General features: G+C 45.2%; 1 protein-coding gene across 1 annotated transcript in view; it reads right to left on the reverse strand.

Annotated features, from left to right (window-relative positions):
* Nucleotides 1-1,324: 1,324 nt before the first annotated feature.
* Nucleotides 1,325-18,540, reverse strand: part of LOC121338367 (ATP-binding cassette sub-family A member 9-like) — a 31,334-nt gene continuing 14,118 nt past the window's right edge. The window contains 24 exon segments of the mRNA XM_041409256.1: nt 1,325-1,604; nt 1,731-1,786; nt 1,879-1,958; nt 2,127-2,267; nt 3,448-3,567; nt 4,918-5,012; nt 5,507-5,582; nt 6,645-6,808; nt 7,714-7,805; nt 8,064-8,178; nt 8,506-8,626; nt 10,355-10,446; nt 10,999-11,067; nt 11,620-11,727; nt 11,921-12,034; nt 12,191-12,361; nt 12,879-12,992; nt 13,841-13,978; nt 14,585-14,712; nt 15,242-15,408; nt 15,653-15,812; nt 16,633-16,752; nt 17,209-17,348; nt 17,908-17,998. Coding sequence (XP_041265190.1) covers nt 1,515-1,604; nt 1,731-1,786; nt 1,879-1,958; nt 2,127-2,267; nt 3,448-3,567; nt 4,918-5,012; nt 5,507-5,582; nt 6,645-6,808; nt 7,714-7,805; nt 8,064-8,178; nt 8,506-8,626; nt 10,355-10,446; nt 10,999-11,067; nt 11,620-11,727; nt 11,921-12,034; nt 12,191-12,361; nt 12,879-12,992; nt 13,841-13,978; nt 14,585-14,712; nt 15,242-15,408; nt 15,653-15,812; nt 16,633-16,752; nt 17,209-17,348; nt 17,908-17,998 — 2,762 coding nt within the window. The 3' untranslated portion in view covers nt 1,325-1,514.

Here is an 18,540-nt window from a genome sequence, read left to right on the forward strand (position 1 = left end):
TCAGAGCGAGGCAGACAGCAGAGGAGCAGTAAGTCAGGGCACAGGATGGAGTTAAACCTGTCCCCAGAACATCTCCTGGGTGTCCAAACCTTCTCCTCCCCTCCGTGCAAAAGGAAAAACAACAACCCTAACGGGAAGAGGGGGAGATGCCAGGTCCCAGGCAGTGAATCTCAGTCTCCTCCCTGCCCACGTCCTTGGCAGAGCCCTGATGTCGGGAGATCCACATGGAAAGCAGAACTCTGGGTGTGGGTGGCTGCTCCGGGACTTCTCCTGGCAGGCGCAGCCCATCCGTGAGCCACGGCAGCCACCTGCTGGTACCTGCTTGCCCACATCCCTGCCTGCAGTGCCCAGACACGCATCCCTGCCTGCCCAAAGCACCTGCAGAATTCTCCCTGCTGTGTCCCAGCCCAGCACCACCCCTGCCTGCGCCCCAGCATCACCCACACCAACCAGAGCAGCTCAGGGCACGGTGAGGGTCGTGCTGCTGTGTCCATCCCATGGCATGGCACTGCCCCTGGCCTCCAGTGGGTCCCCAGCCTTTGCCAGAGGGTGCTGGGGTACAGGGCAACAGGGCACAGGGGGAAACACCTGAATGCAGGGGGGTTTTATTTAGTTTTTTTTTTTTTATATTAATTTACTTTTTAATTCTAGCCCTGACAGGCAGATAATCCAAGAAGAGATGCTGATTTGCTCAGACAGGGTCAGGGGATGGAGCTTGCCCCCAGCTCCCCATCAGTTGCTCCATCCCTCCCAGGCACCCACAGAGGGGTGGGTGCTGGTAAGGAGCCCCCCTCTCTTCCCAATGACCAAAGCAAGGCTCAGCCTGCTGTCCTTCTTCAGCACTATTTTGGGTCAAAGCACACCTTATTTTGACTCTAATTAAGACTGTTTTGTAGATGATGATATAAGAGCAGTCAGTTTTCACTACATTTATCCAGCCACTGCTGAGTCCTTTCCTCTGTCCCTGGCCCCAGTGGTGGGGATGACATGGGCCAAGTTGGCCTGAGCTGGAACTCACAGCAAGAGCAGCTTTTTGGGTAAAATGCAGCCCTGTGCCCCTCTCTCCCAGGAATCAGCAGCTCTGCTTGCCACATCCCACCAGCCAGAGGGTGATTCTCAGGGCTGACAAGGCAGAGACCTGGTGTCCTCCTGCCATGGATGAGCAAGGTGTCAGAGCCTCCCTGGGATTTGCTCCTGGTTCTCCCCAGGGACTGAGCTCCCTTCCCAGCCCAGTGTCCCTCACAGCCTCGGGGTCAGGAATTCAATCTCCATGAACCACCCTGGGCAGGGGCACAGATGAGAGTCAGGCATCAATGTGTCAAAGGATAAAGGCTTTATTTATTAAAATAATAACTCTTTTTTCTCTGTGAGGCAGAACGCCTGCAGGGCTGTGTGTGCTGCGATGTGGGTCACTGAGTGCTGGGGCTGCAGCTGATCCCAGCTACCAGAGACACTGATGAAATTCAGTAACACTGATGAAATACAGGGAATATTTCCCACTGAGGCTCCAGGAATCAGGGGTGAAGGGGTCTCTGCTCCACAGCCCCGTTGGATGCCACCTCCAGGTCGTGCTCCTCTGCATCCCTGGTGAGGTCCACAAACACCTGCAACGGGACACAGTGGAAAGCACCCCATCACTGCCATGGACTGGCTGTATTTGTGCTGGTCACAGGTTACTTCTTCCTTTCCCACAGGCAGTTCCCCAGCCTGGAGCTCCTGCATCAGCCTACCTGGTGCAAAGTGTTCAGTGACAAGCTGTACTCCTCAAGCTTGAAATTCCGTTTAGCTGCGGAGGGATGGAGAAAGCATCCTTAAAAACCAAATCCACAGAAACCATTTGGAAGTGATTTTCTTATTTAACTGATTATTTCCTTTTACCTGCTTCTAGCTGGGAGAAAGACCTGGACAGAGGTAGTGCATCTGCCACTGGAATCTTGTAGGTGAGCATGGAAGAAGTCCTGAAAAAGTAATAAAAAAATGAATTCTTCATCTTGTGACTCAGCAGAGCAGTTTGGGGTGGGGTTTGTAGGATAACTGTGCTCCAGGTAAATCACTGAGCAAGGTCAGTAGGAGGAAGAGAGCATCCCAACCCAAATCCAGGCTGTGGGCAGCCCATGGGCACTGACCTTTCCTGCCGAGCTGCGCAGGGGAAGAGGTTCAGGATTTCGGTGTGCAGAGCATTGCTGTGCCCCACGTCTGTCATTTTGAGTTCTAGGTGGTAACTTGTGCCAAACTTCCTTTTGAGATCCTCAAGGGAACCGATGTACCTGCAGAGGGGGGGAAAACATTGCTCAAACCACCAAAACCAGCAAATAAATCCATGGCTTGAGGGAGCTGAGAAGTGGCTGTACATTCTCTTATTCATCAGCTCTTCAATCCGTGCTACTTCAAAAAACTGATTGTTACACACATGGGAGCATCCAAACCAGTATTTTCTATTAGATTAGGAATTGAAAAAACCAAACTAACCCAAAGTAATCCCAAACTAACCCCAACTAACCCCAAACTAACCCCCAAATAACCCCAAAATAACCTCAACCCCCAAACCCCAAAATAACCCCAACCCCCAGACTAAACCCCAAACTAACCCAAACTAACCCCAAACTAAATCCAAACTAACCCAAACTAACCCCTAACTAACCCCAACTAACCCAAATGTAACCCCAACCCCCAAGCTAACCCAAACTAACCCAAACTAATACCAAACTAACCCCAACCCCAAATGACCCCCAAACTAACCCAGACTAATCCCAAAATAATCCCAACCCCCAGACTAAACCCCAAACTAACCCAAACTAACCCCAAACTAACCCCAAACTAATCCTTAATCCAAACATAACCCCAACCCCCCAAACTAACCCCAAACTAATACCAAACTAACCCCTAACCCAAATGACCCCCAAACTAACCCAGACTAATCCCAAAATAATCCCAACCCCCAGACTAAACCCCAAACTAACCCAAACTAACCCCAAACTAACGCAAACTAACCCCTAACTAATCCCTAATCCAAACATAACCCCAACCCCCCAAACTAACCCAAACAAACCCCCCAAACTAACCCCAAACTAATACCAAACTAACCCCTAACTAACCCAAACATACCCCTAACTAATCCCTAATCCCGAACTAACTCAAACAAACCCCAAACTAACCCCTAACTAATCCCTAATCCAAACATAACCCCAACCCCCCAAACTAACCCAAACAAACCCCCCAAACTAACCCCAAACTAATACCAAACTAACCCCTAACTAACCCAAACATAACCTCAACCCCCAAACTAACCCGAACTAACTCAAACAAACCCCAAACTAAACCAAACTAAACCAAACTAACCCCAAACTAACCCCAAACTAACCCCAACCCCAAACGACCCCCAAGCTAGCCCAAGCTAACCCACACTAACCCCGAGGCCCAGCCTAAGCCCCCAGCTGCCGTGCCCACCGGAGCTGGCCCGACACCAGGATGGCCACGCGGTCGCACATCGCCGCCGCCTCCCGCAGGGACTGCGTGCAGAGGATGGCTGCCCTCTCCCTGCTCCTCATGGAGGCCTCCATCATCCTCCTGGGAAGAGAGGGATCACAGTCAGCTCCTGGCACAGCCACAGAAAATCTCCCGGTCTGCCAGTTCCAGGCTTCTTTTTCTACCTCTGTCAACATAGGGGTTGAAGTGCTAGAGATGGTATTTCGTGTTCAGGCTTTATTATTTCTTATCTATATTACAAGTCATGAGTTCTACAGCATTCTACTAACAGGTTACACAATGGCTAACTAGCTTTCTCTACAAGGTCTTTTAAGGTCAAACTATCCAATTAAGGAATCACACCTAAATTATTTTCAGTTTTGACCCAATAACTGATCACTCAAAGTCTGCATTGAGGACTTTTCTGTCCAATTACACAAAACCACCCAAACCCATGGAGAAGATGAAGAAGAAGGACCAGCCTCCACCCTAAAACCTCCATCTTGCCCTATATCTATTACTATATTCTAAAACTCAAACACTAAGTTTTCCACCCTGTGATATCTCACACTTCTATTCAAACTCCACACCCACAATCCCAGTGCTATCAATCAATTTTGGAAGTCTTCTCCACGGCCTCAGGTCAAATATAGTATTTTCTTGTGAGTCTCTGCCCTTCAGCACAGAAAGCTTAAAATTCTCAGCATCCAAGACTCCAACACTGGTCTATGTCTCCCTCCCTAGAAACAGCTTTTAAAAGTTATTAAAAAGAAGAGAACTATTTTAAGACTTCAGTTTTCTTGTTTAAAGATGACCTGGATGCCACTGCTGTGTTGTAATTTGTCATGTCAGCATCCCTCCAAATTTTGCACTGATGGTGTAAACTGGTGATGAAAAGCTAAAGCAAACACCAGCACTGAGTGACTCAAGGGAAAACTTCCTACAATTTCTTCTCTTGCTCTGAAGAAAACAAAAAATTCTGTCTTTTGTACCAAATGCATGGGTTCAGCTGGTGCCTACTGAGATTTTTTGGGATGTATTAATGACCATTGTGGGGTCATTTTTGGGGTGTATTGATGACCATTATGGGGTCATTTTTTGGGGCGTACTGATGACCATTATGGGGTCATTTTTTGGGGCGTACTGATGACCATTATGGGGTCATTTTTTGGGGTGTATTGATGACCATTATGGGGTCATTTTTTGGGGTGTATTAATGACCATTATGGGGTCATTTTTGGGGTGTATTAATGACCATTATGTTACAGGGCTTGCTGCCAGCTGGGTGAGGAGCTCAGCAAGCTCTCCCCATCCCCTGGGCATTGGGAAAAAGGGAAAAGACAGCTCTACACTGTCACCTCTGCCTGCCCAAGAGCTCCTGCAATGGGGAGGGTGAGCCCATCCTGGTAAACTGTCCCAGATTCCCGTTTCTGCCAGGCCAGGGCTGCTCACCACATGCAGCGCTGCCCTTTGGGGTCCATGCTCACGGAGGGCTCGTCCCAAAGCATCACTGCTGGGCCTCCCAGGATGCTCAGAGCAAATGACAGCTGGAATGGGAACAACATCAGGTCAGGGCTCCTTTATTTACCTGCAAAACTGGTGCACCTTAATACCCGTGAATATTTCAAAGCTGAAGCTCTTGATTCCAAATTACAAAAGGAACAGGGATTTTAAAAAAATCCCACTTCAGGTGTTCTCAGTTAATGTTTTAATCTCTCAAAATCAGATCTCCCCAGAACTCCTGAGCCTGCCAAAGATGTGAAAGTGGTTTTCCATCCCATTTACTGGAAGATGTAGGTGGTGAGGCATGAAGAGGTGCTTGTAAATCTAATATGTTGTTGGCACTTACTAAGCACATAGTGCAGAAGAATGGGAAAAGGGGGTGAGGAGGAGGGAGGGAATCCTGCCAGGATGGATTCAAAAGGTATTAATCTAAATGAATGATGCCAGGAACCCACTCAGCTGAAGGTTTCCTCTGCACCACGTCCAAGAAAGAGCGAGCAGGGTTTGGGGAAGTAGCAAAGACAAATCCAACACGTACCTTTCTGGCTTCTCCAGCAGATAAACTCCTTGCTGGGGTCTTGAAATGCTTCAGGAGATCCAAGGCCCTTCCTATGCTGTGGGGAATGGAAAGGAAAAAGCCCCAAATGACCATCTTGGTGTGCAACCTCTGTGGTCAGGGGTGCTGAGGAACACTGACATGTTTTGGTTGATATCCATCACCTTGGATTACTTGGGGATTCTGCTCCTAACTTGGATGCTAAGTTGAGGAATTTTTGCAGAAATTCAAGGCAGGAAGTGCAGGTAATGAGAGAAGTGAGTTACTCATGCATCTAGCCATGAACTGAGACAAGTTAGATTTTTTTTTTCTGAATTTTCACAGGTAAACTTGGGCCACAATGTTCATAGGCAAGAGACTGGGAACAGTATAAAATAGCAGACCTCATCAGGAGAAGTCACCTCTCTAAGGCGAGAGGCATTGAAGATGTTGGCTCTTAACCACATGAGCCAGTTTTGTTAACAGAGAAACCCTTCCCTATCCTATAAAATCACAGAGTCATTGGGGTGGTGTAGGAATTAGAAAAACAGAAACTTCCACAGACACTGAAGGATTTAATCTACAGCCTTGGAAGAAGCTTACATTGATGCAAAAATACAATACACAAATATTAAGCAGAAAATTCACAAACTTGTATTTCTATAGCTGTAGGTGAGAATATGCCTTAAATAAGTGGGAAACTGTATTGATAAGATGCTGAAGGGTTTGTAGAGTAAGGGTGGGGTTTTATGGAGTAATCTAAGAGTTTAGAAGTTATAATAGAAGTATTTGTGTGAAAGTGAGACAGAAGCCATAAGACAAAAGTATTTGCAGTGCATCAGATGTAGGTAAGGGTGATAGGTTAGAAAAGCAAAATAAACCCTGTGGCAACTGTCCATTGGTTTAGAACATTCTACATTGCCTTGTAATGAAGAAACTTGTGACTACTCTTGAGCTATGGCCAAATGCTTGCTCCTCTAAAATCTCATGGCCTCTGAGATTGATGTTTATCTGAGCAATAAATTGTTCTTAGCTTGAAAACAGTCCCATCCCTTCACTTCTAGCAGCGACAGACAGGCTGGAAGGCTCCCTGCCTCAGGAGGGAGGGAGAACCAACAGATGAGATCATTTGGCTTCCTACCAGCTGATGGCAAGAGCAGCATCTTCTTCCCTCATTCCCCTGATGGCAGTGAAGGCCTCCAGGTGCTGCAGCACTGTCAGGTGTGGCCAGAGTGGGTCCTGCTGTGGGCACCAGCCCAGGGCCCCTGGGCACGGGAGGGCTCCGTCCTGGCCCCCGAGCAGCACCTGCACAGACACACGGCTCTAGCTGTGTCAGTCACAGGTTGCTTTGGCTGGGAGGCAGCTCAGAGCTCATCCCACCCCACCCCTACAATGGGCAGGGACGTCTTCCACCAGCCCAGGGCCCCCGGGCACAGTGGGGGCTTCATCCCAGACCCTGAGCTCTGCAGTTCTGGGGTCACACAGTCACAGGGTGCTTTGGCTTGGAGCTCATCCCACCCCACCCCTACAATGGGCAGGGACATCTTCCACCAGCCCAGGTTGCCCCAAGCCCCATCCAACTGGCCAAGGCAAGCAGTTGTGTGGTCAGCAGCCACTTGGGAGTGTCACTGTGGGGCTCCATGAGCAGGGTGATCCTGCTCCATCTGCTTTTTCACTTTGGGTAATATTACCAACACCAGCCTGTCCTTTCCTAGTAACACTTTTCTATTTCCAACCTTCAGTCCCAAATCTGTAAGAGCAATGGCATTTCCCCTCCCCCAGCACATGCCATTAATCATTCTGCACGCAATTAATGATGGATTGTTACTGGCCCAACGCTGCTCACATTCGTTTTCAATTTCCTGGTTTTGCAAGGCTGTTTATGGAGAGTGTTATTTTTGGGGTTTTTTTAGATGTCAACAATTCTTACAGGGCTTGAGACATTTCACAATGGGTTTCCAATGCCAGCTGAAGATTTCCTGTTGCTCAAACTCTTAAATCTGTAACACTGACTTTGATGAACACTAGAATTTATGCTTGGCATAAATCAACACTTTTTCTCAGCTCTGTAAATATCCAGGAATATCGATTGTACATAAAAATCCATACATCCCCTGACTGTAGGAAGATTTTGCTGCCTTGCCTTATCACATCCTTTATTTTTAGAGGTATCAAGGTCATCTCTGCAGCTGCTCCAAGGAGCCACCTACCTCCCCAGCAGTCACTGCTACACCTCCAGAAATCATGTTCAGAGTTGTGCTTTTCCCAGCTCCGTTGGGTCCTAACAGACCTAAGATTTCTCCTGGAAAAAATATGCAACAACTGTTAATAATATTTCTTGGTAATATGACTTCTCCCCTGTATTTTCTGTAGTATTTAAAAGTACAGTAGGAGAAAGGGTTGTTTCATCTCCATAAATTAAAACTTTGAATGCAGGAGCCCAGAGTGCCAGGTCTCAATGCCCACAAGAAAATTCTAACAAAAATATTGCCTGCAAATAAGGACTTCCTATTAGATTTTAGTCAGTTATATTACAGGGAGTTCAGCAAAGTACTTGAACCTTTTTTAACACCAAAAGAGAGGTTTTTGACAGCAAGTTTCTTCTTTTTCTTGAAGATGGAAGTGGCTGTCCTGACTTCATATTCCTTGCGCAAACTGTTGACAACAACCAAGTCCTATGAAGAGACAGAGAGGAAAATAAAAATTTTCCTCCCACACCATGAGACAGCTGATCTGTTCTTACCATTAAGCAGGACTTTGAAAAAGAGAAAATTTCTAAATTAAAAAACCATGAAAGAGAGGGGAAAAAAAACCCAAAGAGGAAAATATGCAGGATGGGAATAAAAATAACGGGGGCAGCTAAAGTCCTTGTGGTGCCAGGGTGACCGTGAGATCACACCAGAAGATGTGAGTGCATGAGCTGAGAAAGCAGAGGCAGATGAGGGAATGAAAATGATGGAGAATGGAAGGCAGACAGTGCAGAGGGCTGGGTTTGGAGTCACCTCCTCCTGCTGCAGCGTGGCCAGCGCGCCCCGCACCCTGTCGCGCTCCGCCTGCACCTCGGGGGGCTCCTCTCCAGCCTGCTCCTTGTTCTGCTGCGGCACCTCTCTCCTCTGCTGGATCCTACGAGTGCAGGGATGGCAGACTGAGCCCTTTTCTGAGCCACAGATGGGGTAACCGAGAGGCGTTTTAAAAACTTTTATTCCATTTTCAGTCTCATGAGAAGGGTGAGACAATGCAGATGTTATAATTCATGCCATCACAATCAGAAGCCAATTATCTCCTAATTACAGTATACTGTAAGCATTTCTTAACCTATCAACTTTGACCACACTGTATTAGAAATGTCTTACCATCATGTCTAATCATCTAAATGTCTAATCATCTACAATTACCCCACTACAATCCTAATCCTACCACAATGCATCTTTCATAATTCTATTTCTCTAAAGTATCTAGTCTTATTTGCAAAACCATCTTTTAAAACTTATGTCTAGTTCAATTTCTCTCTGAACAACGTCTATTCTATAACATTTCTAAGTCAATATTTCTTCTCTCAAAATTTACACACAGATACACACTATGTGAGCCTTCTGTCAAATATTAAAAATTTTCTACAAATCCTTTTCCACAGAGGAGGAGAGATGCTTTCAGTGGAAATTACTTCCAAAAAGGTTTGTGTTTATAAGTTTTTTCCCAGTATAATTAGAGATGACATAAATGTATACTTATATCTAGAAATAAGCATAATAGTTTTCAAATTTATCTCCCAGTGCACAGACTGGGGCTTGAACTACCCACCACAGTAGCAGGAAAGAAATAAATAAAATTGTCCCAAAGCATCAAATTCCCCATTTTTTTTTTTAATTTAATACTTTTTTGCCAGCTGAGTTTGAAGCTGGTGACACAAACATTAGAAAGGAACCTGTGAAATGGCCCCTTCCAGGCCCAGATTTTGCCAGATAAGTGTTTTTGGTAAGCCCCAAGCCTCTGGGGCAGTGAAATGTGCTTACTGAGGATGCCACTTTTAGTGCTGCCACGTTTTAAATTTATTGCAGGGCTCACACTTAAAGTGTGGTCCCTTAAATTTGTTTTGTTGGCAGCACCAACGCAACCCAAAATTTATTTGCCCTCGGGGAGCTCAGAGGCTCAGAGCTGGAAGGGACACACAAGGATCACTGAGTTGTTCCCCATGGTGCTTGCTCAAGTATTTATTCCTCAGCAGGAAAAGCTAAACTTCACTGGCATGGCTGAGAAAATAAAGGCCAGCTTTAGCTTTTCTTCATCTTTAATTATTGATGATTCCCTGCTCCAGACATGCCAATCATCTGGTCAAGGAGAATTAAAATACACATGGCAGGTTTGCAAACCAATTTGGGCATTTAACTCCCATAGCTGGTAGTGTTTGGTAATTAATACATTTTATAAATCTTCTCCCATGTGACTCAGGTGGTTGGTCACTTGTTGTTGGTGACAGTTAAGCACAGGGCACTTGGACAACCTTGACCTGATGAAGATTTAGGGAAATTCTCCATCATATTTGGAGCAATACTGACATCTTTGAAAAGGAGTTAAAATTATTCTGTTTCAATTTGGAACTATAATAAAAAATTTACCCCCTCTAGGGAAATGTCCTGAAATCTCAGCTATGAACCTTTAAAAAAAAGCTGAAATCACAATTTTTATCCTCTCAAGGACATAGCAAAAATTAAAAATACTAACTTTATCCACATACTGACAAACATTTTTCTGATAACACATTTTTCCTCCTGCTGTCAGGAGGCTGTGCAGCTCCAAGCCCACCCTGCAGACTGGGATAGCTGTGGCTCACAAGGAATCCCTGGGACCCACCTGAAGATGGGATCAAATCCTGGGACTGCTTCTCCATATCTCATCTCCAAACAGCGCAGGAGGAAAGCAAAAATCACAGCGTGGATGTATGGCTGAAAAGCAGACACTCATCAGGTTTGTGTGGAGACAAGGTAACAACACACCCCGTTAATTTTAATTATAAAGGGATGCCGTGACACATCTCATTAATTTCAGCTGTTGAAAAGGTCTGCAGGGGCAAGGAGCTAAACTGATGCTTTGCAGACATTCCTCTCTGATATGCAGATTATTTGCAAAAGCCTTGATTTCTTACAGCATCTCTAGCCCAGATAATCCACCTGCACCCCAACAGATATCCCGTGGGATGGGAGATCCTCTCATCCTTTTGCAGAAGCAGCATTGGCACGATCACTTCATTAATAATATCTCTGCCTTCTACATGAGCTCCACTTGAGTCTCTGTCCCATTTTTGCAGCATCCAAAGGCCACATCAGGCACAAGCCCAGGATTTCTTGGAATTTGCCTCCCCTGCCAACACTTAATGGGAAATTTTGACTACAAAACCCATCCTTTCTTTATGGGGAGAGTTTACAAGCCCAGTGCAAGCCCACTGCATCAGTGACAGCCATCCCTGCCCAAGCAACCACCTCCAAGTCCCTCCTTACTGCAAAGACAGGCATGTAGATGTAATTCCATGTCTCAAAAATGCTGTAATTGTTGTACATGAGGAAATTCTGGAAGAAAAGGAGAATTAGAAAACTCCTCAGCACAGTGTGTCTCACAGCAGGGTCAGAGCAAGTGTGGCAGGGAGGGATGTTTAGCTTTTCTTCAGGATGGGATAAAGGAGCTTTGATCTGCATTTTTTCTCTGGTTCTCACTGCCTCAATGGGTTGTGGCTTCCTTGGCTACAGAAATTCAGAGGCCTCAAATCAGTCAGGTTAAGTTGACCTTTTCCATCACTGCTTCTCTCTTCCCACGTCTTTGGCTTTCTCCCAGCCCACTTCCTCCTTCCTGGTTTTCCCACTTCCCCTCCCATCCCACCCTTGCTGCCAAAATACAGCCACTGTAACAGCTCTCAGTGACTAAACAAAGCAAAAACATCCCAATCAAACTAAGGATTAACAGGTCAAATCTTGGCCTCTTCTCTCACTCAACAGCCTGGAACTTCTCCTGTTTCCTTTTCCCTCTTTCTTTCTTTTCGACTTGGAATTTGGGAAGTGCCTCTTGCTTTGCCAGTTTGCACCATTAGGATAATTATTGAATTTAGTAGGATGTGTTTTGCTTACTAGTCCAGAGAACATGATCCAGCCCACAGGGGGAAACATAGGAATCAGCATACAGGTGTAGTAAAGTACTTCATGATGGTCACTGTGCATAAAAGCAACATAATTCACCTGGAATAAAGCAGAAAAACTATTTCCAATATTGATGTATTGTTGCTAAAAAACCAGGTTATTTGTCAGTGATTCAAGTTATTCTGCTGAATATTGATATCAACTGAAATGTATTGATGTAAATTTGAAATAAAGCCCCAAGTGGCAAGGTGTGTAAATCAAACATTTCAGAGTGAAGGCGCTCCTCACTTACCAAAATTGAAGTTAAAGACCAAATGTAACGATTGCTTCACCCCATGTGAAATTTGAAGGCCATTAAATAAACGAAGAGGACAAGAGATATTCCATAACCAAAGATGCAAATGAGCTGGAGAGAGAGAGACATCAGTGACCAGGAGGTGCCAGTGGATATATGAAAACCTGCCCAGAGAAGCCCATTGCAAATAAACTCTCTAAAGCCAAATCCTGCTGTGCCATGGGGGAAGGGAGCTGTTCCCATTCACCCGTTTTGCCCAGAGCTCACCAGGGTCAGCACAGCACGGGTCTCCAAGGGGCAGATGCGGGTGAAGAGCAGCAGGAGTCCAAACATGAGGCACATCAGGCTCCAGAAGAAGGGGATGTCCACCAGAGCCTGCCCACACCAGTAGGCCGAGGGGAAGAGCCCCGCCAGCCGCAGTTGGGAGCGAGCCTGGAGCTGCAAAAATGACAAAAATGAGAAAAGGGAGAGTCTAAAACATCATTCCTGCTCCTTCTCTATTCCCTTGCTCCTCCCTCCCTCTCCTTTCTGAGCACTTCCAATTCTTAGCTCAACCACTGTGTAAAACCACATCATTCCTAAAAGGAAAAAAAAAAATTAAATCATTCAGATCTCAAAAGCTTTGTTAACATCCACATTACTGTGAGCCCCAGCTGGTCCCCTAGGATGCAGAGAAGTGCACTTTGGTACTAATCTGACTGATTTTCTTCTATCATCCTACCTAGAAACCACAGAATCATGGAATGGTTTGCGTTGGAAGGGACCTTAAAGATCATCCCTGCCATGGCAGGGACATCTTCCACTGTCCCAGGCTGCTCCCAGCCCTGCCCAGCCTGGCCTTGGGCACTGCCAGGGATCCAGGGGCAGCCACAGCTGCTCTGGGCACCTGTGCCAGGGCCTCACCACTGGTGCTTTCCACACATTTTTCATTGCATTCACTCCTTGTGCCCTTTACCTTGTAATCCTCCACGCTGCTCATCGCAAAGAGAGGAGGCAAACCAGCAGCCAAAACCAGCAGGTAGGTGAATAAGCCGAAAAAAATGTAGTTCTTCAGCTCTGGGTTTTCTCCCTGTGGGGAGAAATTCAGTCATCCATGATTGATGCTGCCCAGGGAAAATCTGGCTGGCACAATGCTCATGAGATGGTTGGACACACCAATGAGCAAGAGCACTAATGGTAAGTCAGTGGTGTTTAAGAACAGAAAACTAGGCAAAAAGAAAAAAATAATGACATTTAGCATCCTAGAATTTGCAGAAAGAATTTGGGTTACTGTAAATTGTTGAGGATGGAGACTAACTTTTTATTGCTGAGGAAAGGTGGGTTTGCAAAGATCACTGTTGTGTTCCCACCATGCTCATCAGCTTGGCCTGGCTGGAAAGGACCTTAAAGATCATCTCATTCCACCCCTGCTGTGGGGAGGGACACCTTCCACTATTCCAGGTGGCTCCAAGCCCCATCCAGCCTGGCCTTGGACACCTCCAGGGATCCAGGGACAGCCACAGCTGCTCTGGACACCCTGTGCCAGGGCCTGCCCACCCTCACAGGGAACAATCTCCTCCAAATACCCAATCTGAACCAATCTGGCTCAGTGGGAAGCCATTCATTCCCCTTTGGCGTGTCACTCCAGGCCCTCGTGAACAGCCTCTCTCCATCTTTCCATCAGGGACTGGAAGGCCACAACTAGATCACCCTGAAACTTCTCCAAGAACAATCCCCAATCCTCTCCAAACAGCACAAATTCCTTACGGTACCGAAACCCCACAGAACCCTTGGAAAAATCACCATTAAATACCCCCAGGAACCACCAGCAGTGGGACCACTGCCCTGAGGGAATCTGCTCCCCCAGCCCCCAGGCTGTGCAGTCCCCATCCCTCCAGCTGTCCCAGCTGGTGGTGGCCAGCAGGGCAGGACCCTCACCGTGTAGAAGAGCTCGCTCCAGACGCGGAGGCGCGCGGTGGAGTTGAAGAGCCTCAGGAAGGTGTTGCTGAGGATGTTCACCAGCACAGGGAAGCAGTTGATGGGCTCCGGGCTGCACATGACTGTGAATTGGTGGCTCTGGAGATGTCAAAATAAAAAAGGCCTTCATGTCCCTGAGAGGTGTGAGCAGCACTACTGAAACTCCTTTTTACACCAAAAAAAAATATTCTCCCTTTTCTGGTGCGTCTTGTATTTGCAGGGTTCCCCAGATGAAGGGAGGAATGATGAATCTGACTCCACGGTCTCAGAAGGCTGATTTATTATTTTATGATATGATATGATATTATATTATACTAAACTATACTAAAGAATACAGAAAGGATATTTAGAGAAAGCTAAAAGATAATAATGAAAAGTTGTAATTCTCCAGAGTCTGACACAGCTTGGCCCTGACTGGCCAAAGAGTGAAAACAACTCACAGCAGAGTCCAATGAAACAATCACCTGTGGGTAAACAATCTCCAAACACATTCCAAAGGAGTAAAACACAGAAGAAGCAAATGAGATAATTATTGTTCTCCTTTTTCTCGGAGGCTTCTCAGCTTCCCAGGAGAAGAATCCTGGGCAAGGGGATTTTTCCAGAAAATACGATGGCCACAGGTGTGTTTATTACTCTCATTTAAATACTTCTCAGGAAATGCTGTTGATGTACAGGATGAAAGAAGGGGACAAAAATATCCCTCACCTTGCCTTCCAGGGATATTTTTATAGCTCCATTATAATCTGGAAGGCTTGTGATGTTTTTCTCTGGAGTTACTTCTGGGGTTATGTTTTGAATCTTCAAAGCAGCAATGAAATCCTCAATTTCTGATCCTGAAATCAAGTCAAGGACAGAAATTAGAGTCATTAGAGGAACTGTTTTTCTTTAAATAAAACAGTTTCATATAAACAAGTTATTACTTGCAAAGCAGAGTTATGTTAAAAACCCCAAATACTGAGATTCTAAGCAAACACATATTTCCTGTATATATGGTATATATTCCCATATATCCTATATATATATATATATACACCTATATATATTTCTATATATTTCCACATATTCATATATATATATATATTCCTATATATTCCCATATTTCTATTTATTTAAACTGGTTAAACAAAATATATGTTTCAAACTTAGTTTATTTATTGCTTTTTTTTAAGATTTCCTGGTTCATTACTCTTACATATAATCATCTATATAATCACTAGAACTGCATTTGCTTTTGCTCAAAAGCAAACACCTCTCAATGCACATTCCTTTATATACTTATGGCATTTGCAAGGTTGCTCTGTCAATTATAATAAAATTCACATTGATGCAGAAAGTGAGTCAGCCTCACATGTTGTTCCTCACCTGTGTCATTGAAGATGAGGAGGTTTGTAGATCTATTTTGAATTTTCTCTTTTGTGGGAAGAAAATACGGGCTAGATGTGATTTCCCAGCTGCTGGAGTTGTGCCACAGATGAAACAGCATTAAAACCATCAGTGGTGGAAGGATAAATATTCCAAATAACAGCAATCTAGATGGAAATACAGACCATAAGTGAGGCCAGGGGAAATCCACCAATAAGTAATTGTGTGATTTATGGGGAAATTTAAAACTTAAGCAAGCCAGAGTTCTCCTACGAAGTCCACACTGTCCCTATTCCTGCAGCTTTAAAACATTTCCCACCTAATTCTCCGCTCCCAGACATCTCCAGCAGTATTTAAACCCCTCCTGAGCTGCTCTGGGGCTGCATGGCAGGTGGGAGCTTCTGTACTTACATGCCCCTGAGGAACTTTCCTTCGTGCTTCAGCCTGAGCAGGTGGATTCTCAGCACAGCACACACCTGCTGCCTCCAGAGCATCATCCCACTCATGGCCAGGATCCCCTGCTTGGAGAACCACGGGAGGTTCTGGTCCCTCTCCTCGAGGTCTCCCGCTCCTGTGTGTTCACCATGAAATGCAATTATCCACAAAGAGCCTTCCAAGGACACCTTTCAATCCCAAACAATCATCAGGGATCATCTGCTCTGAACTGAGGGATGCTTTGACTGGTTTTTTCTTTTTAAAATATTTTTTAGAGAGAGAGGAGTTAGAAGTGCAGAGAAAAGGGGCCATAATTCATGCAGAATAGAATTTACATTGGTGAATTTAGACTGGCTGGTGTGGCAACACATCCAAGATCTTCACTGGCCTTGGGAAGTGCCTTCTGCAAACTTTATCCCTTCCCACCTCCTGGTCTGGGCTGTACAGCCCTTCAAAGGTAAATAAATACCCTTCCAACATGAGCCTTAATCCTCATGCTTGAAACCCTTTGGGAAGCCAAGGCAGAATAATTTGGGCTTCTCCAAGATGATGTTCCTCACTGAAGGCAAGTGGGACACAACTAAGCCACTCTAGGCCTCTCAATATTGACATTTAGCAAAATTGGTTAGATATTCAATTAAAACACATGTTTAGATGGAACTTTAGGGATGCCATTCTTGCTTAACGTATTGTTGCTAATAAACCAGGTTATTTGTCAGTGATTCAGGCTATTCTGCTGAATATTGATATAAACCGAAATTTATTAATGTAAATTTGAAATAACGCCCCAAGTGGCAAGGTGTGTAAATCAAACATTTCAGAGTGAAGGCGCTCCTCACTTACCAAAATTGAAGTTAAAGACCAAATGTAACGATTGCTTCACCCCATGTGAAATTTGAAGGCCATTAAATAAACGAAGAGGACAAGAGATATTCCATAGGGGATCAACGCTTTACCTTCGGGATCGATGGCTTCCTCACCCTGCAGCTTCAGGAAAACATCTTCCAGAGTGGTCCTGGTCACCTCATAATTAACCACCCCCTGCAAGAAGCTGCTCTCCAGGTGGCTGAACAGATCTGCACGGGAGAAACCACCAGGCTCAGCCCAGGCTGAGTGCTGAGCACAGACTCAGCTGATGTTAATTAACAAACTCAGCCAATTAGCACTGGATGTTCCAGCATTCACGTCATTAATCCCCATGACCTACAAGTCATCACTAATTTATTGTGTGCCTTAGAGGTAACTAGTGGAAAATTCAGTGGTTTTGGTTTACACGGACCAGCCTGCAAACAGAAGAGGGTCAGTGGATTTTAGTTTGCAGGTCAGCTGGTGGATTTTCTAGTTTTCATCTTCATTATTAATATTAGCATGTGCACTGAAGGCTTTCTGTAAAACTGATATTTATGCAGCTTCCTAATACCACACATTATGGACTAAGGAATACAATTATTCCCGTCACAGTAACTTTGATTTCTGTTTTTCACACCAGTGGGTTTTCCTTTAAAATCCTGGCACAGGGGCAGGTTTCTTACCTGGGAAGCTGTCAGTGTTTTCCAGAGGCAGCCTAAAACACAGCTCATCCCTCTTCTGCCCCTTGAGCACAGCATCAGGGATGTACTGTCTGACCACGGATGACACAAGCTCTGGGTCACACAGGTCGTTTATGTGCATCCTGTTAAAAAAGCCCATTGTTGTAATGTCAAATAAGAAATAAAAAATGTGTGCATCATCTGATTGGAGTATCAAGCCAGTGGTGATTCTTCCACAGGGAAACCTCCAAAACTGGGCAGAACTTCAGTGGGAATTTTTACAGCCATCTGCAGTGCCCCTGTTTTTGCCATGCATGCACACAAAATGGTTAAGGGTAAGAATTATGATCCTGGACAACGCTGCTAAACCAAGAATTAGGAATCAAACTCCTAAGAAAAAAACAACTTTGCATCAAAGCCATTGAGCATCACTCTGGCACCATGGATCACCTCACTCTGGTCCCCTTTCAGCTGCAAAGTCATTTTAGCTGCGTGCTCAGAGCTTTCAGGGTTGGGCTCCAAAGAAAGGCAGCTTGTTGTCCAAAGCAGGGAAATTTTGGCAGCCTTAAAGCTCTTCTAAAATGAATGTCAGGATTTCTATTACTGTCTAGATAAACTCTACAAAAACACAGATTCTACAAGAAAATATGAGAATAAAAAGCTTTTCACAAAAAGAGTGATGACCAAAACAAAAGGTTTTACCTTAAGTGGTAGCCAATTCCCCACTTTCTCTTCAAGTAGAGAGATGAGCCAACACTCTGTAATCTCCCACAGGAGAGGAAAGCTTTCCGATCTAAGGACGAGGGAATGCAAAGGATTTAGGGGGATTTACAAGAGTGCAGCAGACTGACCTCGCTCTGTTCCTTCTGAACTCTGCAGACATTTTAATAATAAATTGAGAGGAGTAAATCCAGGCCAGCCCTGAAGGTCTTTTTTTAAAAAATATTTTTAAACCAATGCCTTTTTTCTCAACATCATGGTTAATTCTTTTAGTTCTGCATTCTTATGGGCTTGTGGAGAATTTCCCACGCAGCACAGGAATAATACAGGAATGGGAATAGTGGCAAGTAAAATAAAAATAAAGGAAAATAAAGGAAAATAAACTGAATTTTACTGACATAGAGACAATTCCAGATATAGTGGAAGTGCTTTATCCTGAAGAAGACTGCTTTATCCTGGAGAGGAGCATGAGCAAAGCCTTGGAGGGACACATCAGCCCAGTTTTAACCTTTGCCCAGCCCGGCTTGGGTGGTCACTGTCAGACAAAACACGTCCAGCTGTGCCACAGTGGGACCCACACGTGGGCTGTGCCCTGGAAACCCCTGGTGTGCACCC

This window comes from Onychostruthus taczanowskii, unplaced genomic scaffold, assembly GCF_017590055.1.
Source record: "Onychostruthus taczanowskii isolate IOZ18803 unplaced genomic scaffold, ASM1759005v1 scaffold30, whole genome shotgun sequence".
Taxonomy (NCBI): Eukaryota; Metazoa; Chordata; class Aves; order Passeriformes; family Passeridae; genus Onychostruthus; species Onychostruthus taczanowskii.